This window comes from Procambarus clarkii, chromosome 1 (assembly GCF_040958095.1).
Source record: "Procambarus clarkii isolate CNS0578487 chromosome 1, FALCON_Pclarkii_2.0, whole genome shotgun sequence".
NCBI lineage: Eukaryota > Metazoa > Arthropoda > Malacostraca > Decapoda > Cambaridae > Procambarus > Procambarus clarkii.
In genome coordinates, this window is record NC_091150.1 from 21,220,524 (window position 1) to 21,236,232 (window position 15,709).

General features: G+C 52.9%; 3 protein-coding genes across 3 annotated transcripts in view; 1 reads left to right on the top strand and 2 right to left on the bottom strand.

The window, feature by feature from the left end:
* Positions 1-396: 396 nt before the first annotated feature.
* On the bottom strand, positions 397-5,717 carry LOC138362684 (trichohyalin-like). The gene is made up of 5 exons (XM_069321116.1): positions 5,616-5,717; positions 5,077-5,310; positions 4,122-4,355; positions 3,540-3,989; positions 397-702 (listed from the first exon to the last, which is right to left on the bottom strand). The coding sequence occupies exons 1-5, from the start codon at positions 5,715-5,717 to the stop codon at positions 397-399; spliced, it is 1,326 nt and encodes a 441-aa protein (XP_069177217.1).
* Positions 5,718-5,853: 136 nt separating this feature from the next.
* The window catches only part of LOC123757418 (cell surface glycoprotein 1-like), an 18,668-nt gene continuing 8,812 nt past the window's right edge, over positions 5,854-15,709 (bottom strand). Inside the window, exons 2-4 of the mRNA XM_069321123.1 lie at positions 10,872-13,491; positions 7,951-8,939; positions 5,854-6,123 (exon numbers count right to left, since the gene is read on the bottom strand). Of these exons, the coding sequence (XP_069177224.1) occupies positions 5,854-6,123; positions 7,951-8,939; positions 10,872-13,491 (3,879 nt within the window). The remainder of the gene's footprint in view (positions 6,124-7,950; positions 8,940-10,871; positions 13,492-15,709) is intronic.
* CalpC (calpain C) overlaps positions 7,754-15,709 on the top strand; it is a 348,733-nt gene continuing 340,777 nt past the window's right edge. The window contains exon 1 of the mRNA XM_045733865.2: positions 7,754-7,868. The gene's annotated coding sequence lies outside the window, so the exon portion shown is untranslated. The remainder of the gene's footprint in view (positions 7,869-15,709) is intronic.

Here is a 15,709-nt window from a genome sequence, read left to right on the forward strand (position 1 = left end):
ATGTTGGGAATTTTCTTGTTGTTCGTATTGATAACAAACTGAATGAATTCATTTGGAGTTTGTTGGTGTTGTAGACCCTTCTTATCTCTGTATTACGGGATGTTTATGTAGCAGATAAGGACAAGATTGTTGCCTTAATGCAGGGGAGGGGAGCCTGGGAGGTGTACTCACCTAGTTGTGTTTGCGGGGGGGTTGAGCTCCGGCTCTTGGGTTCCGCCTCTCAACTGTCAATCAACTGTCGTACAGATTCCTTCAGAGGTGTATGATGTGTCCACTACGTCAGCTGCTGACACTAACTGTACCCGCTAGGGAACCGACCCCACAACAGTTGCCTAACTCCTAGGTACGTATTTACTGTTAGGGTAAACAGAAGCATCAGGTAAAACGAAACGGATCTCAGTTGTGTACGGCGCGAGGGTGGCATTCCCCAGGACGCTGGTTCAAGTCCCACTCTGCTCCGGCGACTTTCTCACGCTTCTCAGTCGTTAGAACAGTTGGTTGCCACACAACTGCTCTAACTACTGGGCTTCGGAACCATATATTTACCTGAAGGAGGTAGTGGCCTCGACCAGGACAGGAAGCCGGCGGCTCGTTGAAGGTCCCCTCCATTGGCCTTGATATTTTCCAGGTAGAGTTTAAACTTATCACAGTTTTTTGGCATTGACGGCTTCGGCGAGTAGGCGGTTCCATGGGTTTATAACCCTGTGGGTGAAAAAGCATCTCCTGTTAAGAGTTCTAAGTTGAAGCTGTAGTCCACCAGCCAGCCTACACGGAGCCTAGCCCACCTTGTGGTCCACCAGGTGACAGTAGTCCACCAGCGAGCCTACACGGAGCCTAGCCCACCTTGTGGTCCACCAGGTGACAGTAGTCCAGCAGCCAGCCTACACGGAGCCTAGCCCACCTTGTGGTCCACCAGGTGACAGTAGTCCAGCAGCCAGCCTACACGGAGCCTAGCCCACCTTGTGGTCCACCAGGTGACAGTAGTCCAGCAGCCAGCCTACACGGAGCCTAGCCCACCTTGTGGTCCACCAGGTGACAGTAGTCCAGCAGCCAGCCTACACGGAGCCTAGCCCACCTTGTGGTCCACCAGCCAGCCTACACGGAGCCTAGCCCACCTTGTGGTCCACCAGCCAGCCTACACGGAGCCTAGCCCACCTTGTGGTCCACCAGGTGACAGTAGTCCAGCAGCCAGCCTACACGGAGCCTAGCCCACCTTGTGGTTCACCAGCCAGCCTACACGGAGCCTAGCCCACCTTGTGGTCCACCAGCCAGCCTACACGGAGCCTAGCCCACCTTGTGGTCCACCAGCCAGCCTACACGGAGCCTAGCCCACCTTGTGGTCCACCAGCCAGCCTACACGGAGCCTAGCCCACCTTGTGGTCCACCAGCCAGCCTACACGGAGCCTAGCCCACCTTGTGGTCCACCAGCCAGCCTACACGGAGCCTAGCCCACCTTGTGGTCCACCAGGTGACAGTAGTCCAGCAGCCAGCCTACACGGAGCCTAGCCCACCTTGTGGTCCACCAGCCAGCCTACACGGAGCCTAGCCCACCTTGTGGTCCACCAGGTGACAGTAGTCCAGCAGCCAGCCTACACGGAGCCTAGCCCACCTTGTGGTCCACCAGCCAGCCTACACGGAGCCTAGCCCACCTTGTGGTCCACCAGGTGACAGTAGACCACCATGAGCCAGCCTACACGGAGCCTAGCCCACCTTGTGGTCCACCAGGTTACTTCATCAATCAACCCGTCTACTGAGAACAGCAATATGCGTTTAGTTCGCTATGCTGCCCCAACCGACACAACCCGGACTGCTGGAAAGTAACAGGGGAACAAATGTCCATGTGTTATATGTGCATGTTGGCACACCAACGCGTCCTCCTAACAGCACGTCCCATTTTGACGGATACTCTCCCTAAGACCAAAAAATGTCGTACTAGAAAATGGTAGCGGTTCGGGAAAGTGACGTACTGTCCCGTTTTCTGTTTTGGGTCCTCTGGTAGGTTAGGATAAGGGCACGTTAGTACGACGGTTTCTAGACGTTGGGGAACCTTAGGAGGACGGGCTAGGTACAACCCATTCTCCTGAATACTACGTCGTATTTTGACGTAGTAATAATATCCTTTGTGGGATACCCCACCCCCCGACGGCCAGAAACTAGTGTACTAACAATCAGAACTGCTAGAAAACTTTATGCAATGTTCCGTTTTCTACACGTGGGTCTTTTGTTAGGTTAGGTTCGGGTAATTTAGTACAACAGTTTAGTGAAGTTATGAACTCTCGGGTTGAACAGGTTAGAGAGAGGGATCGGGTTGCCGAGCTATAGTACACCGTATAGTACACCGTACACTATAGTACACCGAGCTATAGTACACCGTATAGTACACCGTACACTATAGTACACCGAGCTATAGTACACCGTATAGTACACCGTACACTACAGTACACCGAGCTATAGTACACCGTATAGTACACCGTACACTATAGTACACCGAGCTATAGTACACCGTATAGTACACCGTACACTACAGTACACCGAGCTATAGTACACCGTATAGTACACCGTACACTATAGTACACTGAGCTATAGTACACCGTATAGTACACCGTACACTACAGTACACCGAGCTATAGTACACCGTATAGTACACCGTACACTATAGTACACCGAGCTATAGTACACCGTATAGTACACCGTACACTATAGTACACCGAGCTATAGTACACCGTATAGTACACCGTACACTATAGTACACTGAGCTATAGTACACCGTATAGTACACCGTACACTATAGTACACCGAGCTATAGTACACCGTATAGTACACCGTACACTACAGTACACCGAGCTATAGTACACCGTATAGTACACCGTACACTACAGTACACCGAGCTATAGTACACCGTATAGTACACCGTACACTACAGTACACCGAGCTATAGTACACCGTATAGTACACCGTACACTACAGTACACCGAGCTATAGTACACCGTACACTACAGTACACCGAGCTATAGTACACCGTATAGTACACCGTACACTACAGTACACCGAGCTATAGTACACCGTATAGTACACCGTACACTATAGTACACCGAGCTATAGTACACCGTATAGTACACCGTACACTACAGTACACCGAGCTATAGTACACCGTTGTGGCAAGTGAAGAGCACCCGGTGATCAAGCACATACTAATTGCAAGCCTCCAGTGTCCATGACCTGACGCCAGCAGTAGTGTGGCTGCCGCGGTCGGTCATCAGGGAGTGGTTGGGCACTGTTGGTCGGGGAACAAGTATGAGTTTGCTTCAATTACCAGTTTCTAAAACCCTCCCCCCCCAAGCTTTGATACAGTTTAATGTGAAGCCCCTCATACTGACTGTTAGTGTGACACTCCTCATATTGACTGTTAGTGTGACGCTCCTCATACTGACTGTTAGTGTGACGCTCCTCATACTGACTGTTAATGTGACGCCCCTCATACTGACTGTTAGTGTGACGCTCCTCATACTGACGGTTAGTGTGACGCTCCTCATACTGACGGTTAGTGTGACGCTCCTCATATTGACTGTTAGTGTGACGCTCCTCATACTGACGGTGTGACGCTCCTCATACTGACGGTTAGTGTGACGCTCCTCATACTGACGGTTAGTGTGACGCTCCTCATACTGACTGTTAGTGTGACGCTCCTCATACTGACTGTTAGTGTGACGCTCCTCATACTGACGGTTAGTGTGACGCTCCTCATACTGACTGTTAGTGTGACGCTCCTCATACTGACTGTTAATGTGACGCTCCTCATACTGACGGTTAGTGTGACGCTCCTCATACTTACTGTTAGTGTGACGCTCCTCATACTGACTGTTAGTGTGACGCTCCTCATACTTACTGTTAGTGTGACGCTCCTCATACTGACTGTTAGTGTGACGCTCCTCATACTTACTGTTAGTGTGACGCTCCTCATACTGACTGTTAGTGTGACGCTCCTCATACTGATAGTGTGACGCTCCTCATACTGACGGTTAGTGTGACGCTCCTCATACTGACTGTTAGTGTGACGCTCCTCATACTGACTGTTTATGTGACGCTCCTCATACTGACTGTTAGTGTGACGCTCCTCATACTGACAGTGTGACGCTCCTCATACTGTTAGTGTGACGCTCCTCATACTGACGGTTAGTGTGACGCTCCTCATACTGACTGTTAGTGTGACGCTCCTCATACTCACGGTTAGTGTGACGCTCCTCATACTGACGGTTAGTGTGACGCTCCTCATACTGACGGTTAGTGTGACGCTCCTCATACTGACGGTTAGTGTGACGCTCCTCATACTGACGGTTAGTGTGACGTTCCTCATACTGTTAGTGTGGCGCTCCTCATACTCACGGTTAGTGTGACGCTCCTCATACTGACTGTTAGTGTGACGCTCCTCATACTGACGGTTAGTGTGACGCTCCTCATACTGTTAGTGTGACGCTCCTCATACTGACGGTTAGTGTGACGCTCCTCATACTGACGGTTAGTGTGACGCTCCTCATACTGTTGGTGTGACGCTCCTCATACTGACTGTTAGTGTGACACTCCTCATACTGTTAGTGTGGCGCTCCTCATACTCACGGTTAGTGTGACGCTCCTCATACTGACGGTTAGTGTGACGCTCCTCATACTGTTAGTGTGACGCTCCTCATACTGACTGTTAGTGTGACGCTCCTCATACTGTTAGTGTGACGCTCCTCATACTGTTAGTGTGACGCTCCTCATACTGACTGTTAGTGTGACGCTTCTCATACTGTTAGTGTGACGCTCCTCATACTCACGGTTAGTGTGACGCTCCTCATACTGACGGTTAGTGTGACGCTCCTCATACTGACGGTTAGTGTGACGCTCCTCATACTTACTGTTAGTGTGACGCTCCTCATACTGACTGTTAGTGTGACGCTCCTCATGCTGATAGTGTGACGCTCCTCATACTGACGGTTAGTGTGACGCTCCTCATACTGACTGTTAGTGTGACGCTCCTCATACTGACTGTTAATGTGACGCTCCTCATACTGACTGTTAGTGTGACGCTCCTCATACTGACAGTGTGACGCTCCTCATACTGTTAGTGTGACGCTCCTCATACTGACGGTTAGTGTGACGCTCCTCATACTGACTGTTAGTGTGACGCTCCTCATACTGACGGTTAGTGTGACGCTCCTCATACTGACGGTTAGTGTGACGCTCCTCATACTGACGGTTAGTGTGACGCACCTCATACTGACGGTTAGTGTGACGCTCCTCATACTGACGGTTAGTGTGACGCTCCTCATACTGTTAGTGTGACGCTCCTCATACTGACGGTTAGTGTGACGCTCCTCATACTGACGGTTAGTGTGACGCTCCTCATACTGTTGGTGTGACGCTCCTCATACTGACTGTTAGTGTGACGCTCCTCATACTGTTAGTGTGGCGCTCCTCATACTCACGGTTAGTGTGACGCTCCTCATACTGACGGTTAGTGTGACGCTCCTCATACTGTTAGTGTGACGCTCCTCATACTGACTGTTAGTGTGACGCTCCTCATACTGTTAGTGTGACGCTCCTCATACTGTTAGTGTGACGCTCCTCATACTCACGGTTAGTGTGACGCTCCTCATACTGACGGTTAGTGTGACGCTCCTCATACTGATGGTTAGTGTGACGCTCCTCATACTGATGGTTAGTGTGACGCTCCTCATACTAACGGTTAGTGTGACGCTCCTCATACTGATGGTTAGTGTGACGCTCCTCATACTGATGGTTAGTGTGACGCTCCTCATACTAACGGTTAGTGTGACGCTCCTCATACTGATGGTTAGTGTGACGCTCCTCATACTAACGGTTAGTGTGACGCTCCTCATACTGATGGTTAGTGTGACACTCCTCATACTGACGGTTAATGTGACGCTCCTCATACTGAAGCTTAGTGTGACACTCCTCATACTGACGGTTAATGTGACGCTCCTCATACTGAAGCTTAGTGTGACGCTCCTCATACTGACGGTTAGTGTGATGCTCCTCATACTGAAGCTTAGTGTGACGCTCCTCATACTGACGGTTAGTGTGACGCCCCTCAAACTGACTGTTAGTGTGACGCTCCTCATACTGACAGTTTAATATGAAGACCATCATACTGACAGTTTAGTGTGAAGCCCCTCATACTGACAGTATAATGTGAAGCCCCTCATACTGACAGTATAATGTGAAGCCCCTCATACTGACAGTATAATGTGAAGCCCCTCATACTGACAGTTTAGTGTGAAGCCTCTCATACTGACAGTTTAGTGTGAAGCCCCTCATACTGACAGTATAATGTGAAGCCCCTCATACTGACAGTATAATGTGAAGCCTCTCATACTGACAGTATAATGTGAAGCCCCTCATACTGACAGTATAATGTGAAGCCTCTCATACTGACAGTATAATGTGAAGCCCCTCATACTGACAGTATAATGTGAAGCCCCTCATACTGACAGTATAATGTGAAGCCCCTCATACTGACAGTATAATGTGAAGCCCTTCATACTGACAGTATAATGTGAAGCCCCTCATACTGACAGTATAATGTGAAGCCCCTCATACTGACAGTATAATGTGAAGCCCTTCATACTGACAGTATAATGTGAAGCCCTTCATACTAATAGTATAATGTGAAGTCCCTCATACTGACAGTATAATGTGAAGCCCCTCATACTGACAGTATAATGTGAAGTTCCTCATACTGACAGTATAATGTGAAGCCCCTCATTCTGACAGTATAATGTGAAGGGCCTCATACTGACAGTATAATGTGAAGCCCCTCATACTGACAGTATAATGTGAAGTCCCTCATACTGACAGTATAATGTGAAGCCCCTCATACTGACAGTATAATGTGAAGCCCCTCATACTGACAGTATAATGTGAAGCCCTTCATACTGACAGTATAATGTGAAGCCCCTCATACTAACAGTATAATGTGAAGCCCTTCATACTAACAGAGTAATGTGAAGCCCCTCATACTGACAGTATAATGTGAAGCCCCTCATACTGACAGTATAATGTGAAGCCCCTCATACTGACAGTTTAGTGTGAAGCCCCTCATACTGACAGTTTAATGTGAAGCCCCTCATACTGACAGTATAATGTGACGCCTCTCATACTGACAGTATAATGTGAAGCCTCTCATACTGACAGTATAATGTGAAGCCCCTCATACTGACAGTATAATGTGAAGCCCCTCATACTGACAGTATAATGTGAAGCCCCTCATACTGACAGTATAATGTGAAGCCCCTCATACTGACAGTATAATGTGAAGCCCCTCATACTGACAGTATAATGTGAAGCCCCTCATACTGACAGTATAATGTGAAGCCCCTCATACTGACAGTATAATGTGAAGCCCCTCATATTGACAGTATAATGTGAAGCCCCTCATACTGAGAGTATAATGTGAAGCCCCTCATACTGACAGTATAATGTGAAGCCCCTCATACTGACAGTATAATGTGAAGCCCCTCATACTGACAGTATAATGTGAAGCCCCTCATACTGACAGTATAATGTGAAGCCTTTTATCAAAAGCGATAAAGGGCGCCGTAAAGATTAATATATTATGAAGAATGTCTCCAAACATCCTCCTGGCAAGCCAGAGATGTGCAGGACGATATGTTTTCCCGACGGGCTGTGGCAGCGCGGGAGCGTGACTGTGGTGCTGCCAGGTGCGGGAGGTCAGTGTTTCGTTGGCCTTAGTGAGAGGTGGAGTGTAGCATGGTGCTCGTGTTCTTACTTTGACACAAGTGTGATATTATAGTGTTCTCTACAACGCGACCCCGAGGTTTATCGCGCCCCCCTACGGTTTACTACAGGTGAGTGGGCACAGCTGCCCCAACACAGGTGTGTGGGAGAGCAGGTGCGGGTGTATACACCTGTAGCTGGCTGACCCTCTACGTCCTCCTCTGTTATCAAACTGTATTTAGCCACCTGCAGTGTTTGTGAGCTGTATCTAGCCACCTGCAGTGTTGGTGAGCTGTATCTAGCCACCTGCAGTGTTTGTGAGCTGTATCTAGCCACCTGCAGTGTTTGTGAGCTGTATCTAGCCACCTGCAGTGTTGGTGAGCTGTATCTAGCCACCTGCAGTGTTTGTGAGCTGTATCTAGCCACCTGCAGTGTTGGTGAGCTGTATCTAGCCACCTGCAGTGTTGGTGAACTGTATCTAGCCACCTGCAGTGTTGGTGAGCTGTATCTAGCCACCTGCAGTGTTTGTGAGCTGTATCTAGCCACCTGCAGTGTTTGTGAGCTGTATCTAGCCACCTGCAGTGTTGGTGAGCTGTATCTAGCCACCTGCAGTGTTTGTGAGCTGTATCTAGCCACATGCAGTGTTTGTGAGCTGTATCTAGCCACCTGCAGTGTTTGTGAGCTGTATCTAGCCACCTGCAGTGTTTGTGAGCTGTATCTAGCCACCTGCAGTGTTTGTGAGCTGTATCTAGCCACCTGCAGTGTTTGTGAGCTGTATCTAGCCACCTGCAGTGTTGATGAGCTGTATCTAGCCACCTGCAGTGTTTGTGAGCTGTATCTAGCCACATGCAGTGTTTGTGAGCTGTATCTAGCCACCTGCAGTGTTTGTGAGCTGTATCTAGCCACCTGCAGTGTTTGTGAGCTGTATCTAGCCACCTGCAGTGTTTGTGAGCTGTATCTAGCCACCTGCAGTGTTGATGAGCTGTATCTAGCCACCTGCAGTGTTTGTGAGCTGTATCTAGCCACATGCAGTGTTTGTGAGCTGTATCTAGCCACCTGCAGTGTTTGTGAGCTGTATCTAGCCACCTGCAGTGTTTGTGAGCTGTATCTAGCCACCTGCAGTGTTTGTGAGCTGTATCTAGCCACCTGCAGTGTTTGTGAGCTGTACCAATTATCAAGCATAGAATAAAATAACTTTTTTCCTATGTTTAACAAAATCACCTTTATCCAATTCTTAACAAAATCAGCTGTGTCTTTGTTCTGTAAAATCAGCTGTAAATTTATGGTTTATTATGCCCGAAACAAATGGCAAGTTAGATATATATACCAGTGACTGAGACGCCTTCTAATTATGTTATGCTAATGTGGTACCAATTTTTAAGAAAGGAGATAGATCACTTGCGTCAAACTATCGGCCAATTTGCCTAACGTCTATTGTGGGAAAGTTACTTGAATCAATAATTGCAAATACAATTGGTCTTCATCTTGAAAAACTTAAATTAATAAATGAGTCGCAACATGGTTTTACAAATGGCAGTTCATGTTTAACAAATTTGTTATCATTTTATTCCAGCATAGTTGAGGCAGTTGATAGTGGTAAGGTTTGTGATGTTGTGTACCTTGACTTTAGCAAAGCTTTTGATATAGTGCCACATGAAAGACTGATTGAAAAGATTAATAAATCCCAGTGTCCTATTTGCCTTATTACGACCATTCATGCATTGATCCTTTTGTTTTAAATTCTTACTAATCATAACTCCCAGATCCCTTTCGCAATCCGACTTCACAGTCTCAACACCATCTAGCTCGTATCCTGTAACTCTATCATCATTACCTAGCCTCAGAACTTTACATTTATCAGCATTAAACTGCATCTGCCAATCCTTTGACCATTTCAAACCCCTATCTAGATCAACTTGAAGTGATAGTGAGTCTTCTTCCGTGTTAATTTCCCTACCGATTTTTGTATCATTGGCAAATTTGCAAATGTTGCTACTCAAACCTGAATCTAAATCATTTATATATATTATAAACAACAGAGGTCCCCAGGACAGAGCCTTGAGGCACTCCACTAACAACATTATCCCACTCTGATTTAACCCCATTTATACTAACTCTCTGTTTCCTTTGGTATAGCCATGCCCTAATCCAGCTTAATATAGCACCCCCAATACCATGAGCCTCTATCTTTTCAATCAGTCTTTCATGTGGCACTGTATCAAAAGCTTTGCTAAAGTCAAGGTACACAACATCGCAATCCTTATCACTATCAACTGCCTCAACTATGCTCGAATAAAAAGATAGCAAATTTGTTACCTTTGTTCTTATGTACTTATTAACAAGAAGCCTAACGCCAGAATAACACTGGGGGTACCCCAGTGTTAGTGACCTTGTCAATTGTTGTGTCTGGCAGGTTGTATGGGAGTTACAATGTCCCTCACACAATGTGTTTAGTCTATCTATTTATTCTGTATTCATTCTATGTGTTTATTTATATGTGTTTAGTATGGTTAGTGTAATATATTAGATTCTCGGCAAAGTTTTTATAGTTTGGGGTGAACCTCCCCCCCCCATGTAGCCCCCCCCAACAGTTAATATGTACACGCATCTATGATCTGCGGGGAATTGCTTTGTTTTACATATCTATATATATCTATATATATATACTTCCCGGTATATATATACTACTAATATACCCCCACCCCAGACCGTATATATATACTACTAAGGGTATATAACACTAGCATTGTCTTCGCAACTTGTACTTCCCATATTGAGTATGATTATACTGGTGTGGTCTAACCGGCCGGTAAACGTGACCTCTTGTATGCCACAGCTGGTATGTTTAGTAGCAGGGAAGGTGACCCCAAGCCCCGCCTGAGAGTGGCCGGGGGACCTCACACATCAGGGAACAGTTAGCCTATCATATTGTACCCTGGGGAGCGGTGACCCCCTCTCACCTCTGACCTGGGGGGGGGGGCGGGGCTGGAGCGGGCGGGGGGGGGGGGCGGCCAGGGGTGGGGCGGCCAGGGGTGGGGCGGTGTGGAGTGGGGCGGGCGGGGGTGGGGCGGTCTGGGGTGGGGCGGTCTGGGGTGGGGCGGTCTGGGGTGGAGCGGGCGGGGGGGGGGGGCGGCCGGGGGTGGAGCGGTCTGGGGTGGGGCGGTCTGGGGTGGGGCGGTCTGGGGTGGGGCGGGCGGGGGTGGGGCGGTCTGGGGTGGAGCGGTCTGGGGTGGGGCGGTCTGGGGTGGAGCGGTCTGGGGTGGGGCGGTCTGGGGTGGAGCGGTCTGGGGTGGGGCGGTCTGGGGTGGAGCGGTCTGGGGTGGGGCGGTCTGGGGTGGAGCGGTCTGGGGTGGGGCGGTCTGGGGTGGAGCGGTCTGGGGTGGGGCGGTCTGGGGTGGAGCGGTCTGGGGTGGGGCGGGCGGGAGTGGGGCGGTCTGGGGTGGGGCGGTCTGGGGTGGGGCGGTCTGGGGTGGGGCGGGCGGGAGTGGGGCGGTCTGGGGTGGGGCGGTCTGGGGTGGGGCGGTCTGGGGTGGAGCGGTCTGGGGTGGGGCGGTCTGGGGTGGGGCGGTCTGGGGTGGGGCGGTCTGGGGTGGGGCGGTCTGGGGTGGGGCGGGCGGGAGTGGGGCGGTCTGGGGTGGGGCGGTCTGGGGTGGGGCGGTCTGGGGTGGAGCGGTCTGGGGTGGGGCGGTCTGGGGTGGGGCGGTCTGGGGTGGGGCGGTCTGGGGTGGGGCGGTCTGGGGTGGGGCGGTCTGGGGTGGGGCGGTCTGGGGTGGGGCGGGCGGGGGTGGGGCGGTCTGGGGTGGGGCGGTCTGGGGTGGGGCGGTCTGGGGTGGAGCGGTCTGGGGTGGGGCGGTCTGGGGTGGAGCGGTCTGGGGTGGGGCGGTCTGGGGTGGGGCGGTCTGGGGTGGGGCGGTCTGGGGTGAGGCGGGCGGGGGTGGAGCGGTCTGGGGTGGGGCGGTCTGGGGTGGAGCGGGCGGGGGTGGGGCGGTCTGGGGTGGGGCGGGCGGGGGTGGAGCGGTCTGGGGTGGGGCGGTCTGGGGTGGAGCGGGCGGGGGTGGAGCGGGCGAGGGTGGGGCGGTCTGGGGTGGAGCGGGCGGGGGTGGGGCGGGCGGGGGTGGGGCGGTCTGGGGTGGAGCGGGCGGGGGTGGGGCGGTCTGGGGTGGAGCGGGCGGGGGTGGGGCGGTCTGGGGTGGAGCGGGCGAGGGTGGGGCGGGCGGGGGTGGAGCGGGCGGGGGTGGGGCGGTCTGGGGTGGAGCGGGCGGGGGTGGGGCGGTCTGGGGTGGAGCGGGCGGGGGTGGGGCGGGCGGGGGTGGAGCGGGCGAGGGTGGGGCGGTCTGGGGTGGAGCGGTCTGGGGTGGGGCGGTCTGGGGTGGAGCGGTCTGGGGTGGGGCGGTCTCCGGTGGAGCGGGCGAGGGTGGGGCGGTCTGGGGTGGAGCGGGCGGGGGTGGGGAGGTCTGGGGTGGGGCGGTCTGGGGTGGGGCGGTCTGGGGTGGGGCGGTCTGGGGTGGGGCGGGCGGGGGTGGAGCGGTCTGGGGTGGGGCGGTCTGGGGTGGGGCGGTCTGGGGTGGAGCGGTCTGGGGTGGGGAGGTCTGGGGTGGAGCGGTCTGGGGTGGGGCGGTCTGGGGTGGGGCGGTCTGGGGTGGGGCGGTCTGGGGTGGAGCGGGCGGGGGTGGAGCGGTCTGGGGTGGGGCGGTCTGGGGTGGGGCGGTCTGGGGTGGGGAGGTCTGGGGTGGAGCGGTCTGGGGTGAGGCGGTCTGGGGTGGGGCGGTCTGGGGTGGGGCGGTCTGGGGTGGAGCAGGCGGGGGTGGAGCGGTCTGGGGTGGGGCGGTCTGGGGTGGAGCGGTCTGGGGTGGGGCGGTCTGGGGTGGGGCGGTCTGGGGTGGGGCGGTCTGGGGTGGGGCGGTGTGGGGTGGGGTGGTCTGGGGTGGAGCGGTCTGGGGTGGGGCGGTCTGGGGTGGGGCGGTCTGGGGTGGAGCGGTCTGGGGTGGAGCGGTCTGGGGTGGGGCGGTCTGGGGTGGAGCGGTCTGGGGTGGGGCGGTCTGGGGTGGGGCGGTCTGGGGTGGAGCGGTCTGGGGTGGGGCTGTCTGGGGTGGGGCTGTCAGGGGTGGGGCGGTCTGGGGTGGGGCGGTCTGGGGTGGGGCGGTCTGGGGTGGGGCTGTCTGGGGTGGGGCTGTCAGGGGTGGGGCTGTCTGGGGTGGGGCTGTCAGGGGTGGGGCGGTCTGGGGTGGAGCGGTCTGGGGTGGGGCTGTCTGGGGTGGGGCGGCCAGGGGTGGGGCGGTGTGGAGTGGGGCGGGCGGGGGTGGGGCGGTCTGGGGTGGGGCGGTCTGGGGTGGGGCTGTCTGGGGTGGGGCTGTCTGGGGTGGAGCGGACGGGGGTGGGGCTGTCTGGGGTGGGGCGGTCTGGGGTGGGGCTGTCTGGGGTGGAGCGGACGGGGGTGGGGCTGTCTGGGGTGGGGCGGTCTGGGGTGGGGCGGGCGGGGCTTGAGCGGGCGGGGGTGGGGCGGCCAGGGGTGGGGCGGCCAGGGGTGGGGCGGTGTGGAGTGGGGCGGGCGGGGGTGGGGCGGTCTGGGGTGGGGCGGTCTGGGGTGGGGCTGTCTGGGGTGGAGCGGACGAGGGTGGGGCTGTCTGGGGTGGGGCGGTCTGGGGTGGGGCTGTCTGGGGTGGGGCTGTCAGGGGTGGGGCGGTCTGGGGTGGGGCGGTCTGGGGTGGAGCGGTCTGGGGTGGGGCTGTCTGGGGTGGAGCGGGCAGACCAATGCTTGGTCAGACAAGGTATAACATAATCCAGCAAACACGACCTCACACTCTCCAGCTAACACGACCTCACACTCTCCAGCAAACACGACCTCACACTCTCCAGCAAACACGACCTCACACTCTCCAGCAAACACGACCTCACACACTCCAGCAAGACGACCTCACACACTCCAGCAAACACGACCTCACACTCTCCAGCAAACACGACCTCACACACTCCAGCAAACACGACCTCACACTCTCCAGCAAACTCGACCTCACACACTTCCGCAAACACGACCTCACACACTCCAGCAAACACGACCTCACACACTCCAGCAAACACTACCTCACACACTCCAGCAAACACGACCTCACACTCTCCAGCAAACACGACCTCACACATTCCAGCAAACACGACCTCACACATTCCAGCAAACACGACCTCACACTCTCCAGCAAACACGACCTCACACACTCCAGCAAACACGACCTCACACTCTCCAGCAAACACGACCTCACACACTTCAGCAAACACGACCTCACACACTCCAGCAAACACGACCTCACAGGTAAATGGGGACCTACCCACAAAGATCCTGAGCAGTATGATCTTCGCTCACTTAGAAAACCTAGCAAATCCAGGGTCATTTGGGTCCGTAATTAAAGAAATGTACAAGAGGAACGGTCTCCCATTGATGGAATTCCCAGACACTCCCTCCTCCACTAACATCATAAAAGCCCTGGTGGACAGCGATGTAGCCAGCACTACCCCAACTGTGACTAACTCCCAACAAGTGCCAGCACCCACGACTCCAGCAACCACCAACAAGCCAGAGGGAGACGAAACAACACCAGCAACCACCACTAATGACCTCCGGAGAGGGCCCACACATAAACAAACAAACATACAAGTACCACAGGGTACACAGGATCAGGGACCCGCAACGGACATAGACCTACAGCACAACAGACCTGCCTACTTCCTGGGAGATCTGAACGCCAAGCACAGAACACTGGGACACTGGAAGGATCAACCAAGCAGGAGAAGCCATCCACAATATGATAAGGAACGGAAATCTAACCCACCTGGGTCCAGACTTCCCAACTTACGTCAGACAAGGCCATAGTGGTAAACCAGACATAATACTGTCAAACAACCACCACCTCCTAAACACCCACATAGAAAGGGGCCCTGTGAGCACAAGCGACCACTTACCAATAATAATGACTCTATCAACTAACCCTATTCAGAAACCCTCACCACCAAGACTTCAATACACTAAAACTGACTGGGAAGCGTTCAAAAGCAGTGCACAGGAAATCAGTGTCACAGACTTTAATGGAAAGGAAACATCATGCATAAACGCTGAGTTAAATACATGGATTAACACCATAGAAAAATGCATGACTGATCACATTCCCGTAGCTACACCATATAACGCTCCCACACCCCCCAGCCACTGAGGCGCTCAGGACACTGCAAACCAGATATAACAACCTTCTACAACTCATAACACAACACGGGTGGACGGATGAGCGCAAAAGACTACAAAGGGAACTACAAAATGAGCTGCAAGATCTATGCAAAACAGAGTACACCAAACAATGGGATGACCTAATAAGCAATCGACTACAGAAACCCAGGAAAGTTCTGGAAAAAAGTAAAGACCCATGATGGGAAGCTCTTCTGAGGAAACACCCTACATCATAGACGCCTCAGGAAATAAACTCTATGAGGAGAGAGAACAAGAACAGGAATTCAGGAAGTTCTGGGAAAAAATATTCAGGATAAACCCGGAAGAAAAATTACATTTTTGTCCCAATTAATGAAAGGGAAATTACAACTCAAGTCGATAACAGAGCTGCAGCACTACTCCCGACACAAACAATAGACCCTTAACAACAGACCTTAATTAACAACATACGCGATGACTGCCACCTTATGAAACACATAACCATTGCAAAGGTCCAGAAAACAATTATGGGTTTCCAGAACAAGGCGCCGGGCAGCAGCAAGATAAATAAGATGGTATTATCCAACCTACCAGTGATAGCACTCCATCAATACACATGTATAGTAAATGTAGCTCTTGCATCTGGACTATTCCCCACATACTTCAAGAATGCCACAATAAAATTAATCCCCAAGCCAGGTAAACCCCCAACCCAAACTGAAAACTACAGGCCAATTTCCCTCCTCGAAGTACCAGGTAAAATATTTGAAAAAATAATTAATC